Here is a 15,560-nt window from a genome sequence, read left to right on the forward strand (position 1 = left end):
CCCCCCCCCTCGCCAGGGGTTGTGTAGATCTTTTAGCTCCCTAGGTCTGTATGGGTGTGTGTTTTTGTACTTTACCAAAACAGCTAAAAGTGCTCTTGGCATATGACATTTTGTTTACGAGTGTCGGTGACATTTATCTACACATTATTAAAGGGAGATAACCTCGGACAAGGCTGGTAGCATTGAAGCTCTGTTAAAAAAATATAACTAATGTGAATAAAAGTTCAAGGAAATTTCTTGAAGGAATAACTTGACATAAGCTGAAGAAAATAAATAAATAAATATTTCATACTTTGACTATTATGAATACACCACCTGTCTCATGTCGTCTCTGTGACAGCTATGTTGCGGGTAGCTTTGTTATCCTTGACGACCCCTTTGTGTACAAGACTTTCCCCAGGCTAGCAGACATGGAAGTTAGGGGTGGATCAATAACTCGCTTGGGCGTGACTACGTACCCAAGCTGCCTGCCACATGCTGTTGTTCAAACGGGGTGGCTGCAGGAGGCGTTAAATGGGGTAATAGAAAGGTTACAGTGGTAGTTACACCAGTAAAATAGCATTCATAGCACTATAAACATTCCATTTAAACCTATTTAAAATGAAATTAGCGAGAAAGTGAGAAAGCCGTGATGACATTTTACAGTTCCAGGTGGAGCTGTAATGAAGAGGATACATTTTTCATTTGATCTTAATCAAATATTTACTTTTAAAATTTGACTTAAAATACTGTAGAGTTTTACCTGAACATAATAACTGGTTGTTAAACAAAGAAATAAAACCTTCATGAATAAGAAATGATTTTTATCCATGTATACATATACATTCTGTGACTTGACATTATACATTAATCAGAATTTTAATGTATTTGATGTATTGATGGGGCCCCCGTTGTGAGCCCCCGGAAGACACAGCTATTGTGTTTTTAGTATGATTGTCTTGAGGCCATCAATGAAGTGGTTTGGCTGTGACAGAAGGCCCTCGGAAGTTGATAACCTTATACTCCGGGAACTAGGAGGATTCTTGTTCAATTGTGGCCCTCTGTTTTGTCGAGAGTAACATCTTCATCTTTGCCTGCACACATCCTTCCTCGGGATTAATGCTCGGGAAGTCATTGTGTGGCAAGGTGTTCTCATATCTATCTAAGGGCCCACTTAATGTTGACATATCTGTCCAAGGACACCTGTCATGTTTTCATATCCATCCAAGGACACGGATTTATAGTGATTTCATATCTACCATAGGACTCCATTAATTTTTGACATATCTGTCCAAGGACACGGATTTATAGTGATTTCATATCTACCATAGGACCCCATTAATTTTTGACATATCTGTCCAAGGACACAGATTTATAGAGTTTTCATATCCACCCTAGAACATTAATGGGTTCATATTCTACTTAAGATACATGTAGAGTTAATGTTGTGTTTTCATATCTAGCTATAAGGACACTAATTTTAAGTGCTATCATTTCCACCCAAGGACACAGTTATTCTGGATATTTTAACAATTCCTTGGAAAGATGATTCTGAAAGGTAAGACACTGTCCCAGTAGTCTACTGATGTAATTATAGTATGTTTTCGATTGTTGTGATAAGTTGTGATAAGTTGTGTTTATTTACATTGGTCAGTCATATGCATGCTGAGTAAGTAAAGGACTGGTCAGTCATGCTGAGTAAGTAAAGGACTGGTCTGTCATGCTGAGTAAGTAAAGGACTGGTCAGTTCACAGTACTAGAACAGTCAGTAACAAACCATTCCTTTGCAGGTGTTACAATATATAAATAACACGTTATTGTCTCGGTGTTAAAATCTTTAGAAACAGCTTGTCAATAATCTCATTATGATGGCAGTAACAAATGTAGCAACACCTTGATCTCTACCTACAGCAGTACTTTTCTTCTGTCTTGTTAAATGATAAAAAACCACCCTGATATCTAATGTAACAAGTAAGGACTTTTGTGGAAGTGACTATGTGGTTATACGGACCTGAGAAAGCGATAGTGACAGCTGGGTACCTTTAGGAACATACCTACCGTATCCCACTGCATAAAGTATAGTAAAAGGTACCTAATGTAGGGGCCCCTACAGAATCCGGGGTTTTCTTCCGTGTCTTCTACTAATAGGACATGGAAGAGACCAAACTCATCTGCTACCCCCATTGGAACATTTGGGATATTTTTCGTTTCCTGTCTTTCTTTTCTATCTACTCTCCTTTTCCTGCACTGTCTCCCTAGGTACACGTCCTCATATGACCCGGCCCTGGCTGTTGTGTCTCCCTAGGTACACGTCCTAATATGACCCTGGCTGTTGTGTCTCCCTAGGTACGCATCCTAATATGACCCTGGCTGTTGTGTCTCCCTAGGTACACGTCCCATATGACCCTGGCTGTTGTGTCTCCCTAGGTACACGTCCTCATATGACCCGGCCCTGACTGTTGTGTCTCCCTAGGTACATGCACGTCTCATATGACCCTGGCTGTTGTGTCTCCCTAGGTACACGTCCTCATATGACCCTGGCTGTTGTGTCTCCCTAGGTACACGTCTCATATGACCCTGGCTGGTGTGTCTCCCTAGGTACACGTCCTCATATGACCCTGGCTGTTGTGTCTTCCTAGGTATACGTCCTCATATGACCCTGGCTGTTGTGTCTCCCTAGGTACACGTCTCATATGACCCTGGCTGTTGTGTCTCCCTAGGTACACATCCTCATATGACCCTGGCTGTTGTGTCTTCCTAGGTATACCCTGGCTGTTGTGTCTCCCTAGGTACACGTCTTCATATGACCCTGGCTGTTGTGTCTCCCTAGGTACACGTCCTCATATGACCCTGACTGTTGTGTCTCCCTAGGTACACGTCCTAATATGACCCTGGCTGTTGCAATGACGTAAAACCCGAAACTATGACAAATTTTGATGTGTTATAGAGGTCATGTTTTAGAGGTTGTCATATTACAGAGGTTCTGATGTAGCGGTTGTCTGATTATAGGAGTTGTTGAAATGTAGAGGTCTTACTAACTATAGAAATTGTCTTACTATAAAGGTGGTTTTGTTACAGAGGTTCTTAAAGTAGAACTTGTCCATTCAAATAGGAAAGGGGAGGGGGTATAATTTTAAAGGATCTGCAGTTAATCATCTCTAATTGCTTAGTATCCACAATTGAGTTTATAATTTTGAAGTGTTGACATGTGTCAATAGAGAAATCCTAAATTTATCTGTGCTTTCGTAGAATTCTGCATAAAATATATGGTCAGAGGAACAATAAATCAGGTAGGGTATCTCAAAATTTACATGATGTTTTAAAATTAACATTTGTGGAAATATCCTGGTGAACTGAGTAATTACAGTAATTACAGTAATTAAGTAAATATGTTGTACATGTACTGAGTAATTATGGCAACTGAGTAAATTAGTGACATAATACTGTTATTATGGTGACTGTAAGTAACTACAGTGTACTAAGTAACTACAGTGTACTAAGTAACTACAGTGTACTAAGTAATCATAATTTACTGAATACTATGGTAACTTGAGTAACTATGGTAACAGAGTAACAAGGGAATGCCCAATAACTAGGGTGTGTTGATCATGAGTAACTATGGCAACTTAGTAATAAGGGTATTCCCAATAACTAGGGTAATGCCGGGTAATTATGGCAGCTGAGTAACCATGGTAACTGTGTAAGAAGGGTATGCCCAATAACTAGGGTGTGTTGATCATGAGTAACTATGGCAACTTAGTAATAAGGCTATTCCCAATAACTAGTGTAATGCCGGGTAATTATGGCAGCTGAGTAACCATGGCAACTGTGTAAGAAGGGTATGCCCAATAACAAGGGTATGATAAGTAACTATGGTAAAAATGAGTAATTATGGTATCATAGTAATTTGGTTTCTGAGTAACTACAGTATACAGGGTATGACGAGAAACGTAAGTAAGGTATAATTCCAAAACATTGGGACAACCAAAAAAATGCTTTTAATGAGACATGCGACAGATAACTAAATTTTCAAAGGAGATAGGGGTAAGCTCTTTACCCTGTCGGATACCAAGATAGAGGTACACACTTAATCCTTTATGATACCATAAACAGATGTTATAGAGAGATAATTAAGTGTCATTTGTATTATATTAATCATTATTAGAAACATTGAATGAAATGTACAAATACTTAAAGCAAATTTAAATGGTTACTAATCGTTATGATGACTGGTTGGGAAACTTGATGTATTTTTGTCTCAAAGTTCAATATAATCAATAAACAGATGATTTTCAGACACCTTTGAACGGCTGTCATTTTCTCAGATAATTCCTCAACTAGCAGTTAGTGGGCTGTCAGGTACACAAGCTCCGTGGAGTGTCAGGTGTGCAGGTTATTGTGGTGGCTCAGGGGAGGTAACTTTGAATGTCAATATAAATGCTTGATATTCCTGTGAAAAATACTTGAAAAAAGTCATGGCTGCAGAACACACCAGAGAGAAAATGGATTGGATTGGCCAGTCTGTGCTATAATGTTGTCTTTCGTGTTTTTTCATCTACAGTAGTAATATGTTCTCAGATTACCGACACAGAATGGCTTACAATGTAAAAGGTTGTTACTAATGCTTAATATGAATTGTAAGGGTGGTCGGTTGGCAGAGTGGAAAGTACACTCCTTTCACTAAGGCGGCAGGGGTTCGATTTCCCCGATTGGATGTGAAAAGGTATGGGGTCATCTGCCCGACCATGTGTGTTTTCTCCGGGTACTCCAGTTTCCTCCTCCATTATGACTCGATCCCATGTGCTAATATCCCAGCCAACAAGAGAGATTAATATCACTTGTTGAAATCATTTTTTTTTATATTTGTTGAAAAATTCATAAAGTTTACATTTAATATAATTTGTCTAATTTCAGATTACAGAGAGAATATAATGCCTGAGTCACCGGACCCAAAAACAGCATTACAGTCACCGCTAGCAACCAGCATGGCCGGGGGAATCACTGCCCGAGATGTGCCGCGCCCCCACTCAAGAGGCAGTACCCTCTCAGGTAAGTCGTCCTCATACAGGTGTAGACCAGCCCTCCAACAGGTCACACTCATAGGGTATCACTTAGATTGCTGTATCGTAATAGTGTTAGTTATAATGTTAATTAACCAATGATCCACATATTTCAACCGATTCCCAAACACTACAGAATTGATATCCTATTTACCAAAGCAATTTCTACATCATCATCGACATCATGTAGATAATGAACCAATTAATTTAATTAGCACAAAGTATTAAAAAATTTCACTATTTTCAAGTTTATGATTGGAATATACCTTCATAAAATTTCGAGTTATTGCTATAATAGACGCTAGCCACTGTTTCTCCTTTTACCACTGAATACTATTTGATCCTCTCACTTTTTTATCTAAGCAAGTCCATGTTAATCTGTAGGGACGAAAAGATTAACTCATTGACCCCTGAAGACACATTTGAACCCTTCCAATTCAAAGGTTGGAATTGTTCATTATGAAATTTCAGGGGTGAATGAGTTAATAAAGCTGTATGTTAAGAACCAACAACCACCTCTACCAGACTATATATACTAACAACAAGCTGATATGATTTCCTTCACCAAGACATACCCTGGCTTTACAGGAAGTTAGTCTCCACGGGAACTCACTTTTCCTGTCCATTTTCGACTGTACCTATTAAAGAATATCTGAACTTTACATGTGGTTTTGTGTCAGAGAGCTGTTAAGCGAAATGTCTTGTTGTCCATTTTAAAAGACAGCTAATAATTTTTCAGTGATAAGAACCAGGTTACCAATAAACATAGCATGAAATTCGCAAAAATAATAATTTGCAATGACATTTTGTGCCAGAGGTTGTTGACTATCTAAAAGATGGTTTAATTACTTATTGGTACAAAATTGGTAGCGAGCAAAACAAACCTTAGTTCTCTTAGGGTCTAGTAGGCTCCTAGGTTATGACAGTAGTATGTTATCAGAACCAATCTCCATTGTCTTCGAAAGAATCGTTTTGCTCACTGTTTTCACGAACACGACATGTAAAATTAATCAACGCGGCAAACTTTTTCTGATGTTTGAAAATAATTGGATGAAAAACAAAGAAATATATGGGTTGACAAATATTGATTGCGCAGCAAGATCCTATATTACGTTTCGGCTCTAAAATTGATGAAATTAAGGAGATCCAATTCAATAATGGCATTGCTGGCCGTAGTCTGCAGACCCGACGTATTCATGCTGGTACCATAAGCCTACAGGAGACCAGTGCTGAACAGATGAGGGCTTTCATTCCCCTATGTTGACATGTGGGTAGCTTATTATGCAGTATTAAAATGCATACTGGCCTCAATACACCATATGTGATCATGAATTTTCCATGACAAGTGAAATTACGGATGATTCAGTATTCGTAGAAATAATACAACACATGTACTTCGATAAATAATGCATCATTTTTACTGCAAGTGAACCACCAAGCTGTTTAGTTATGTATAAGTGGATTTTATTAACATTATCAGTAAATCTGTTGTTTATAGTTTGATCAAGTGATGAGAAAGGCAACATATGTGTCGGTGATAAAGCGGTGTTTACCAGGAAGTTTAAGTTTTAGTTTATGAAAAAATCCTATATTTTCATAAACAGCTGCCAAATTTTATTTACATCTGATTTTTGTATAATTGCCTATAATTTTTTTTACTTTGTTGAATTTGCTGTAAATTGTGGTTTTTTTGTAACGTAAGCATGAAGATAAAAGTGATTAGCGTAGAAACATCAGAGAAATCAGGAAAATGTGTAAATTGTATAAATAAGAAACAGATGTGTCGGTGTCTTCTTAACATAGATTTTATGAAGTTAACCATTGTGTAGATAATGTCTATCTAAATGTGGCCCTTTAAGAAAACATTTGGTTGTCCATGTCAAATTCAACGTAAATAAAAAGAGTATTGTCATATGTTTTGTATGTGAAATTAAATAACAGAATTATAGGTACAGATATTTTTCTTCATTTTTTTTTAAAGTCAAATTAAGAAAGTAAGTCTTTGTAAAAAAAGTTGAGCTTTATTTGGTCAAGTCTAAAAAGAGTGCTGTGTTGTCGTTAGCCTTGTTTGGTTTTGACAAGTTCGTCACCAAGGCGGCCGGGGGTTTGATTCCCCGATCGGACTTGAAAGGTATGAGGTCACCTGCCCGACCAAGTAGTTTTCCTCCGGTTATTACGCTTGCCTCCCACAATAAGACACACCCCACCCCCCACCCCCCGCGCACTAACATCTGGGCCAACAAGAATGATTAACATAAGTTTTTAAATAAGTAAAGTTTATATGACAAGCATGTGAGTAACATTGTAATGTTGTTGTTTTGACAGTGAACGGAACACACTCGCCACTTAGTGGTCTGAATGGACAGACACCGTCCCCGAACCTTATGGTCAACTCGTCGGTCAGCCAACAGCTTCCTCCCGCCTGTGGCGCCCGACAGCTCAGCAAGTTGAAACGTTTTCTCACGACACTCCAGCAGTTTGGCTCCGACATCTCACCGGAGATTGGGGAGCGCGTCCGTACCTTAGTACTCGGTCTAGTGGTAAGTATCTAATGAACTGTTGAATTATATACTTAGATTTGTTAGATTCACCATAAAAAAAATCAGCAGTAAATGGAATAAATTATGCGAAGCTCAAATGTTACAATTTCATAAACCGTATTTATCCTGCAATAAGTCCAGTGGGCAAACACATAACTTCTTACTCCGAATATTTCGGTGCGCTTATTACAGGGCATTGAAACAGTGTTACTGAACAGCAACTGATAGGGGTGGGCTTATTGTCAGGCAGGGGCTTATTGCAGGATAAATATGGTACAGTCTATCTGTACCTTGTATGCTGTACTTGTAAATGCAACTAATGAGGAAAAGACTACCAGGATAATTTCTACAAATTTCACAGAGAAGAAATCAATTCTTTTTGACAAAAAAAAAGGGTAAAAAAGTGGCGACATCATAAAAGTTTTAAGTCTAATACCCAAAGTTTTATTCCGAAATCTTCAAAAAAAATGTTTTCACTGTCAATTTTTCTTTGTAATTTTTATTGCTGACTTTTTTTCAACAGAACATAACTTTCTTAAAGAAAAACATTTACTTCAACTGGGGGATTCTGAAGTGAATTATCATTTAGAAAGAAAATAATGTTTTGACAATAAACTGTCACAATACTTGAATTCAGTTTGCCTTCGGTGGCCTTTTGACCTTGGTAAGCAAGAAACCTTCCACCTTTCTCTTCAACGAACGGTTTACCCAGGAGATACTTTACAAATTAAGTACAAAAACATGTACGAAAAAGGGAAAGCCTCATTGTCGTCTAATTGGGTTAAAGTCAAATTTTGTTTTCTGTAATGAAATTTCATTGACAGAATTGGTTATGTTTCTTGGCAGGTTGTAAAGGTGACACCTATGCTCTCGTTCTGGGTCGCAATAATTCCATCACCAACTCCCTGTCTTTGAGATGCTTGTAATTGACTGAAGTGTCAAATTTACTAAATTGGTTACAGGAAATGTTTCATTACCATTGGGAATTGGAATTATCAGGGTTTTTCCAAATGTTTTAATTAAAATACAATCATATACACAGATGATAAAAATAAAACAAAACCTGATTTAGACATAAAAAGAAATAAAAAAATGAAACTTTCATCCTTACTCCTGGAGTCACTTGGATTTTTTCATTTTTTTTGTATCTCAACAGCAATTTATCACAGGCAATGTTTAGTTTTATATTGTGAGGCCGCAGTGGCCAAGTGGTTAAAGCGTCTAACATTCTGCTACGACTGGATCACGGGTTCGAGACCTATGTGGGGCAGTTGCCAGGTATACTGACCGTTGGTAGGTGGTTTTTCTCTGGGAACACTATAGTACTGGCTTTCCTCCACCATCAAAACCTGGCACGTCCTTAAATGATCACTATAGCTGTTAAGAGGACGTAAAACACAAACAAACCAAACCAAAAAGTGTTATATTCATTTCTTTTATTTTTTCAGAATTCTCACCTTTCCATAGAAGAATTCCATGCGAAGCTACAGGAAGCGACCAATTTTCCCCTTAGACCATTTGTGATACCATTCTTGAAGGTAAATTTTCAAAAAAAAGTTTGCGTTTGGTCAAAATATGATCACAATTAACATTCAATATTTTATGATATAAAATCTTATATTAATTATAAAGCATTGTGTAAAATACTGTTTCTTACCATGTTCCTATCATTGTCCATATTTCTTTGACAAATCTTGAAAGAAAAGCTCTCCTTTAAATTACCTTAATATTGATTGTCCATCGCTATTCTCAAATTGATAATTCTGCTTCAACATCCTAATGTTCATCTTTCTGGCAATAATTCTACTGTCTGTCTTTCTGTCCTATCTGACGTCTGCTTTTGTGTCCAGCTATCAAGTGTCCTTCTTTCAGTTCTATCTGACATCTGTTTTTAGGGCAAACTATCAAGTGTCTGTCTTTCTGTCCTATCTGACATCTGTTTTTGAGGCAAACTATAAAGAGTCTGTCTTCCGGCCTATCTGACATCTGTTTTTGGGGCAAACTATCAAGTGTCTGTCTTTCTGTACTATCTGACATCTGTTTTTAGGGCAAACTATCAAGTGTCTGTCTTTCTGTCCTATCGGACATCTGTTTTTGAGGCAAACTATAAAGAGTCTGTCTTCCGGCCTATCTGACATCTGTTTTTGGGGCAAACTATCAAGTGTCTGTCTTTCTGTACTATCTGACATCTGTCCACGGCAAACTATCAAGTGTCTGTCTTTCTGTCCCAATAATCCCATGTCAGTCCTATCCTGAGTCTGTCCTTCATTCTGTCTGATGGTTGTTTCTGTCCTGCTTTCAAATTTATGTCTTTCTGTCCGCATTTAGTATCTAACGTTTTTCTGTGTTTCCTCCAGGCCAACCTGCCCCTCCTCCAGAGGGAGCTGTTACACTGCGCACGCATGGCCAAGCAGACACCGCAGCAGTTCCTCAACCAGAACGAGCACATCCTGTTTGACGCATCATCATCACCTATCGACTCTCATGACATCCCGGCAGACATTAACGAAAACGGAAAGCGTAGATCACCCGACGGGTAAGCAATTGAAAGTTTTGAATGACCATGACAAATACAAAAAGTTAACATTTCTTTAAAATTGAGGTCATTTTAACCAAGAAATAATATCAAAAATCTTAATAAAAAAAAATGTCTTCGTTAATTTTTTGTACCGAATCATCCAAACAATCTGTGTTTTTTTTTATATTATCATTTAATTCAGTTAAAATTTGTTTTTATTACTACAACAGTGTATCGTCAAATTCAGTAGAAAATTTAACTTTATTAAATTAAAGGTTAATTACGGTAAAAAAAGGAAAGGAAAAATACCATTACTTCAGACAAATTTTTCCAAAGAGGATTATTGGAAGTCTTAGGTTAAGGACATTTTTATTTTCTTAGTCTTCTTAGCTTTACTGATTTGAAACTTTCACAATTCGCTAAAAATGATATGTCAAAAGAACTTGACACCTTATTAAAGTTTTTTGCCTTTACAGTAGACCCAAAGACAATGGTGTGGGACCCCCTCACCTGGATCCTGAACATCCAGCCAAGCGTCATCATTCCTTGAGCCCGAGGGTTAGCCCTAATGGCGTCCTAAATCTTACAGCAGGACCTATCCGCCTGGAGGACATAAGTCTGTCACGGGAACTCCGGGAACGAGAGAGAGTGGAACGGGAAAGATCAGACAGAGAACAAGGAGACGGGGACAGAGACCCAAACTTCTCTGCACATTTTAATAACAACAGTAAGTTTTAAATATTGATTAAAGGGAGACAACTGGTAGTCATGAGACTCTGGTAGTCTGGTGGTTTGGGGTGTTTGAGCTACATTTTAATTTTGACTTTTGAATCACAAATGAATTACTGCAATTGAAGTTTAGCTTGACAAAGGGACACAACTCTTTCTTTCTAGTGAAATGTGTAATTCCTTCAAAATTTATTTTTAAGTACTTATTGATTGATAATGAAATATTTAAAGCAATTGAACAATATGAAACTTCCTGAATTCAAAATATTTCATTCAAATTGATATAAAAAAATTCTTATAGGATATTTTCGTACTGTATGAATTAATTTACGATATTGAACTTTTTTCTTTGAAAACTTTGATCTGTTGAATATGCAGACAACAATAGGTGATACTTATGTTCTTTTTTGCAGACTTCAATCGGTCCGATTCATTTGAACCACTTGAGCGATTGGACGATGATTGGAGACATGTAGAAACGGTGAGCACCATCTTTGAGGAGGAGCAACTTAGTACAAACTGTTGTTGTGCATTTTAAGTGTAAAATAAAGCCACATTTTTCTCTCATGGCAAGAAATTGTTTCTTTAACTTACGAGTTATACCTGACATTATCAAGATTTGTGGCACTTATTCGTGTAAAACGACAATTTTCATGCAACCTTGAAATGTAAAAAGCCCCCATTTTGACTCCAGTGCGTAAGTCTGTGACGACTTGTACTTGTTCTTGGCGTGACGTCACAATTGAAACAATTGAAACTTACAACCAATCACAGGGATGATAGGTCATATTACATGGGTTAATATGCAAAAGAAAATATGACATGGGTATATTCACTGGATAACACAGTACATTATGTGATAAAAGAGAATATTATATATAATTCATATACACTAAACCATGTTTAACATGTCTAAAATTTCACTACAGATGCTCAACTGCATAATTGGAATGGTGGACAAGACCAAGCGAGCTCTTTCCGTACTACAAGAGCGAAGTCTACGCGACCGCGAGGAGTTGTCGCTGTGGATGCGTCGTCATGCCGAAGGTCTGGACCAGGACATGAAAAAACGCTCCAACGACATGATGGCTCACACTCTTCGGCACACGGAGGACCGTGTGTCAGATGTCAGGCGCAGGGCAGGTAAGTTGTTTTCTCCTATATGTGTATAGCCTAGCCAAATGATAAGGAGAGTAATCAATTACTATTTGTGTTAAAAAAAAAAATATACGCGATGTGATTCTTTATGTGAGGACATGATTGGCTTTAGAACTGCTAGCAGACGGACATGAAATTTTTATGACTCCTGTGTGAGCTCATGGGCCTGAAATGTTTAAAACAGACTGACACCATTGTTAAATTTCAAACATTTGACAGTCGTGTAGGTGTTTCCTTTGGAGACAACTTCTGATAGAATGTTTGTATGTTACAGAGGAGGCTGTGAGTGAGGTGAAGAGGCAGGCTATGCTGGAATTACAGAAAGCAGTGGCCGCAGCCGAGCAGAAGTCCCGTGATATGGTGAATGCTGAGCGGCTCAAGATAGAACAGGCAGTGAGCGAGGCTCGTAAACTTGCACACAGTGAGAGCATGGCCAATCTGAATAATCAGGAGGACTCCAGCGAGGTACACAAACAGATTACAAACTTCACCCTTTCGCCCCTTATGTAACTTTAGTAGACTCTACCACGCATTGATATTGCTGAGTCCATTATGATTTACAGTTGTGAAAGGGTTGAGGGTGTATGCTAACTTACTTGGGCATACATTTCCTATGCAAAAGTACACTAGAAAAAGCTGTAAAATATCCGTTGTGTTTGGTAATTTCGTTAATTAATAGATAACACAATTGAAATGTATACAGCAATAGTGTCCTTAACAATATTCAGGTTATTCTGAATTTATTAAAATGTTCTCGTAAGGGAGATAACTCTATCATAAATCACAGGTTTGACGTATCTGTATATCCTTATCACTGACATATCTCCGATAGCTTTACAAAATATACGCCAAAAACAACCAACCTATTAAGCTACAATTTAAAAAAACTTTTAGATGAATTTTAACAATCACAAATTTATCTTCTGTATTACAGAGCTGCTGGAATTGTGGCCGGAAAGCTAGCGAGACCTGTAGTGGCTGTAACATTGCACGCTATTGTGGCTCATTTTGTCAACACAAAGACTGGGAGAACCACCACCATGTCTGCGGCAAGACGCAGATGTCAGATGTCCGTTCCGACTCTTCTCGCAGTCACCGCTCCCAGGGTCCCGGACTACAATCAGACTCCAACCCACCCCCAACCACCCAAGCATCAAGCCCTGTCCGCTCCACAACTTCCCCCACCCACTCCTCGGGTGCCTCTCGCTCTAGCACGCCAGCTGAAACGAAACCAGTAGACACTCCACACTAAGGAATTGGAGTAGGGGGCTAAGGTATTACCTCCCCTGGTAGATTTAAGAGTTATCTACCCTTCACTGTATAACTTTTGGACCAATATCATGACAGACGGTTTATTATATATCCGTGTATCACCATGACATTAATAGATGTTTTCATCAATTTTATTCAAACTTATGGCAGGAACCATAAATTCAGGTATATTATGAGATATATGGCAGTATTCAGGAAAGTACTGCAAATTTATAACAAAATGGCAGAGACATTGTATTAGCAAATCCATACAGGATATCCAAAAGAAACATATATATATGTATATATATATTAGAGACAGCAGCACTGTTCTGACGTGCAAGATATTCATCCAGCAGTCCAGATATGTGGTGGCATAGCATCTTTCTGCGCTCAAGACACTTAACACACACCTATCTACCTGTGGAATGCGTAAATGTCTTTAGAAGACGAAGGAGGTCAGTGATGGACTGAATATCTCTATCCTACTTGCACAAATGACATTTTAAGACAAGATGGGTTCTGTGCACATTGTATAAGTTGTCGTGTTGGTATTTCTAGGATGGACTCGAAAACCGGCGAAAATTCGGATCAGCGTGCACTGGAAAAGGCCTGTGATGGTGGACTACTATGTGTATCATTGAGTGTGTAACAAAGATGATGTGATATTGTGTTTGGTGGTGTATCGTTTGTTTATACTGGAGACAGTTATAGATATATATTTGTGCGTGTTGATTCTCTGTAGCCGATACGCATGACTAAACGTTGGCTTGTATCGCCAGGTGTCAAGCATTTAAACAGGGTATCAGTTTGTATATCACGAAGCATTGTAAATGCATATATGCCTATCTTTAGGATCCATATACTGTTTCTCGGAAAACATCTTTCTTGCACTGGCACCTTTTTTTTTTTTTTTAAATATTGACACCGAGTAAAAATTTCCCGAATCACTAAGATAATCTATCAAAATCTCTAATATCCTCCCCTTTCCCAATTAGATGTCTGGACTTTTAAAACTATTTTGCACAGAGATAACTTCCTCGACTCCAATTTAAAAAATAGTTTTAATAAACCTCTGATATTTTTCTCCCATTCTGAATTCAACCACTTGCTTTTGATCAAGGATAAATAGAACAAAACCTTAAAAGGGGAAAAGAATTTTCTACTCTGCACTAACTTAAAACCTTACAAATTTTTCAGAGGACTTTGATTTCAAATCTTGTTCTATGTTAATCATACAAAAATACAAAAAAAGTTCAATTTGATCCTCCAAGGTATTAGAAATACATGTTTCTTAATTAACTATTTACATTTTTGTGTGTGTCCAGATTGCAGTTGCATTTCGTCAGCAAAACGTGTACATCGGCAGCTAAATTGATAACGTGTGTATCTCAGTAAGCTTCCCCTCTCTTAACCTACAATCATACAACGGTGTGAAGAAATCAAGGAATTGCAGGTTGATTCCGTTGACAGATCAGGACCCGTGTAGTGTAATTATCAATGCATGGTTTAAGCCTTCCAATTGATAAATATCCTCCGAGATCTATGGTCATTTCTTCAATTAAAAAAGGCAGACAATGATACCTGATAAACAAATTCTTTGGTTCCTTTCATTTCAATTCCTGATAAAGTTCAGGTGGCTGGACCAAATGAAATGAGTCTGGTTAGATGAATTAAATTGGTGTATTTCTGTGATTATATTAAATTATATTACGGTGTTAAATGACCCAATCCATGACAATAGTACAAATACTTAAATTAATTAGCTTATGTTAATAACAAAATTAGGATTTATGCTCTTTTCAAGTAAAGGGATACAATTTCATGATGGAAAACAGTATTACCTCCCCTGAATGAACACAAATTTGAGGGCAGACAATGCAATTCGATTTGGGATTGATTCTGCACCTCGATTCTACAGAAATTCTTCCGCTCATCACTAAGTATATCATAAAAGTATTTGTTAAATATTATTCCTCTGCATTCTGTACTACATACAGACAGGTTTGTTATTTACATGAGATTTTAACTATAACACTATTTTTTCTACTAGAGCCGGTACGGCCTGGTGTCCTACTAGAGCCGGTACGGCCTGGTGTCCTACTAGAGCCGGTACGGCCTGGTGTCCTACTAGAGCCGGTACGGCCTGGTGTCCTACTAGAGCCGGTACGGCCTGGTGTCCTACTAGAGCCGGTACGGCCTGGTGTCCTACTAGAGCCGGTACGGCCTGGTGTCCTACTAGAGCCGGTACGGCCTGGTGTCCTACTAGAGCCGGTACGGCCTGGTGTCCTACTAGAGCCGGTACGGCCTGGTGTCCCCCTCTTT

The 15,560-nt window shown here is 38.2% G+C and overlaps 1 protein-coding gene across 4 annotated transcripts in view; it reads left to right on the forward strand.

Annotated features, from left to right (window-relative positions):
* The window catches only part of LOC110457455 (protein CBFA2T1-like), a 165,842-nt gene extending 150,542 nt beyond the window's left edge, over positions 1–15,300 (forward strand). For 3 of the 4 annotated variants that reach the window (XM_021508742.1, XM_021508745.1, XM_021508744.1), the window contains 9 exons: positions 4,894–5,028; positions 7,365–7,579; positions 9,028–9,117; positions 9,937–10,115; positions 10,574–10,824; positions 11,240–11,307; positions 11,756–11,969; positions 12,259–12,449; positions 12,919–15,300. In XM_021508742.1, coding sequence (XP_021364417.1) covers positions 4,894–5,028; positions 7,365–7,579; positions 9,028–9,117; positions 9,937–10,115; positions 10,574–10,824; positions 11,240–11,307; positions 11,756–11,969; positions 12,259–12,449; positions 12,919–13,236 — 1,661 coding nt within the window. In that variant the 3' untranslated portion in view covers positions 13,237–15,300. Of the gene's footprint in view, positions 1–989; positions 1,538–4,893; positions 5,029–7,364; positions 7,580–9,027; positions 9,118–9,936; positions 10,116–10,573; positions 10,825–11,239; positions 11,308–11,755; positions 11,970–12,258; positions 12,450–12,918 lie in introns of those variants that run through there. The other variant, XM_021508743.1, reaches the window with a different exon arrangement.
* Positions 15,301–15,560: the final 260 nt, after the last annotated feature.

This window comes from Mizuhopecten yessoensis, unplaced genomic scaffold (assembly GCF_002113885.1).
Source record: "Mizuhopecten yessoensis strain PY_sf001 unplaced genomic scaffold, ASM211388v2 scaffold9157, whole genome shotgun sequence".
Taxonomy (NCBI): Eukaryota; Metazoa; Mollusca; class Bivalvia; order Pectinida; family Pectinidae; genus Mizuhopecten; species Mizuhopecten yessoensis.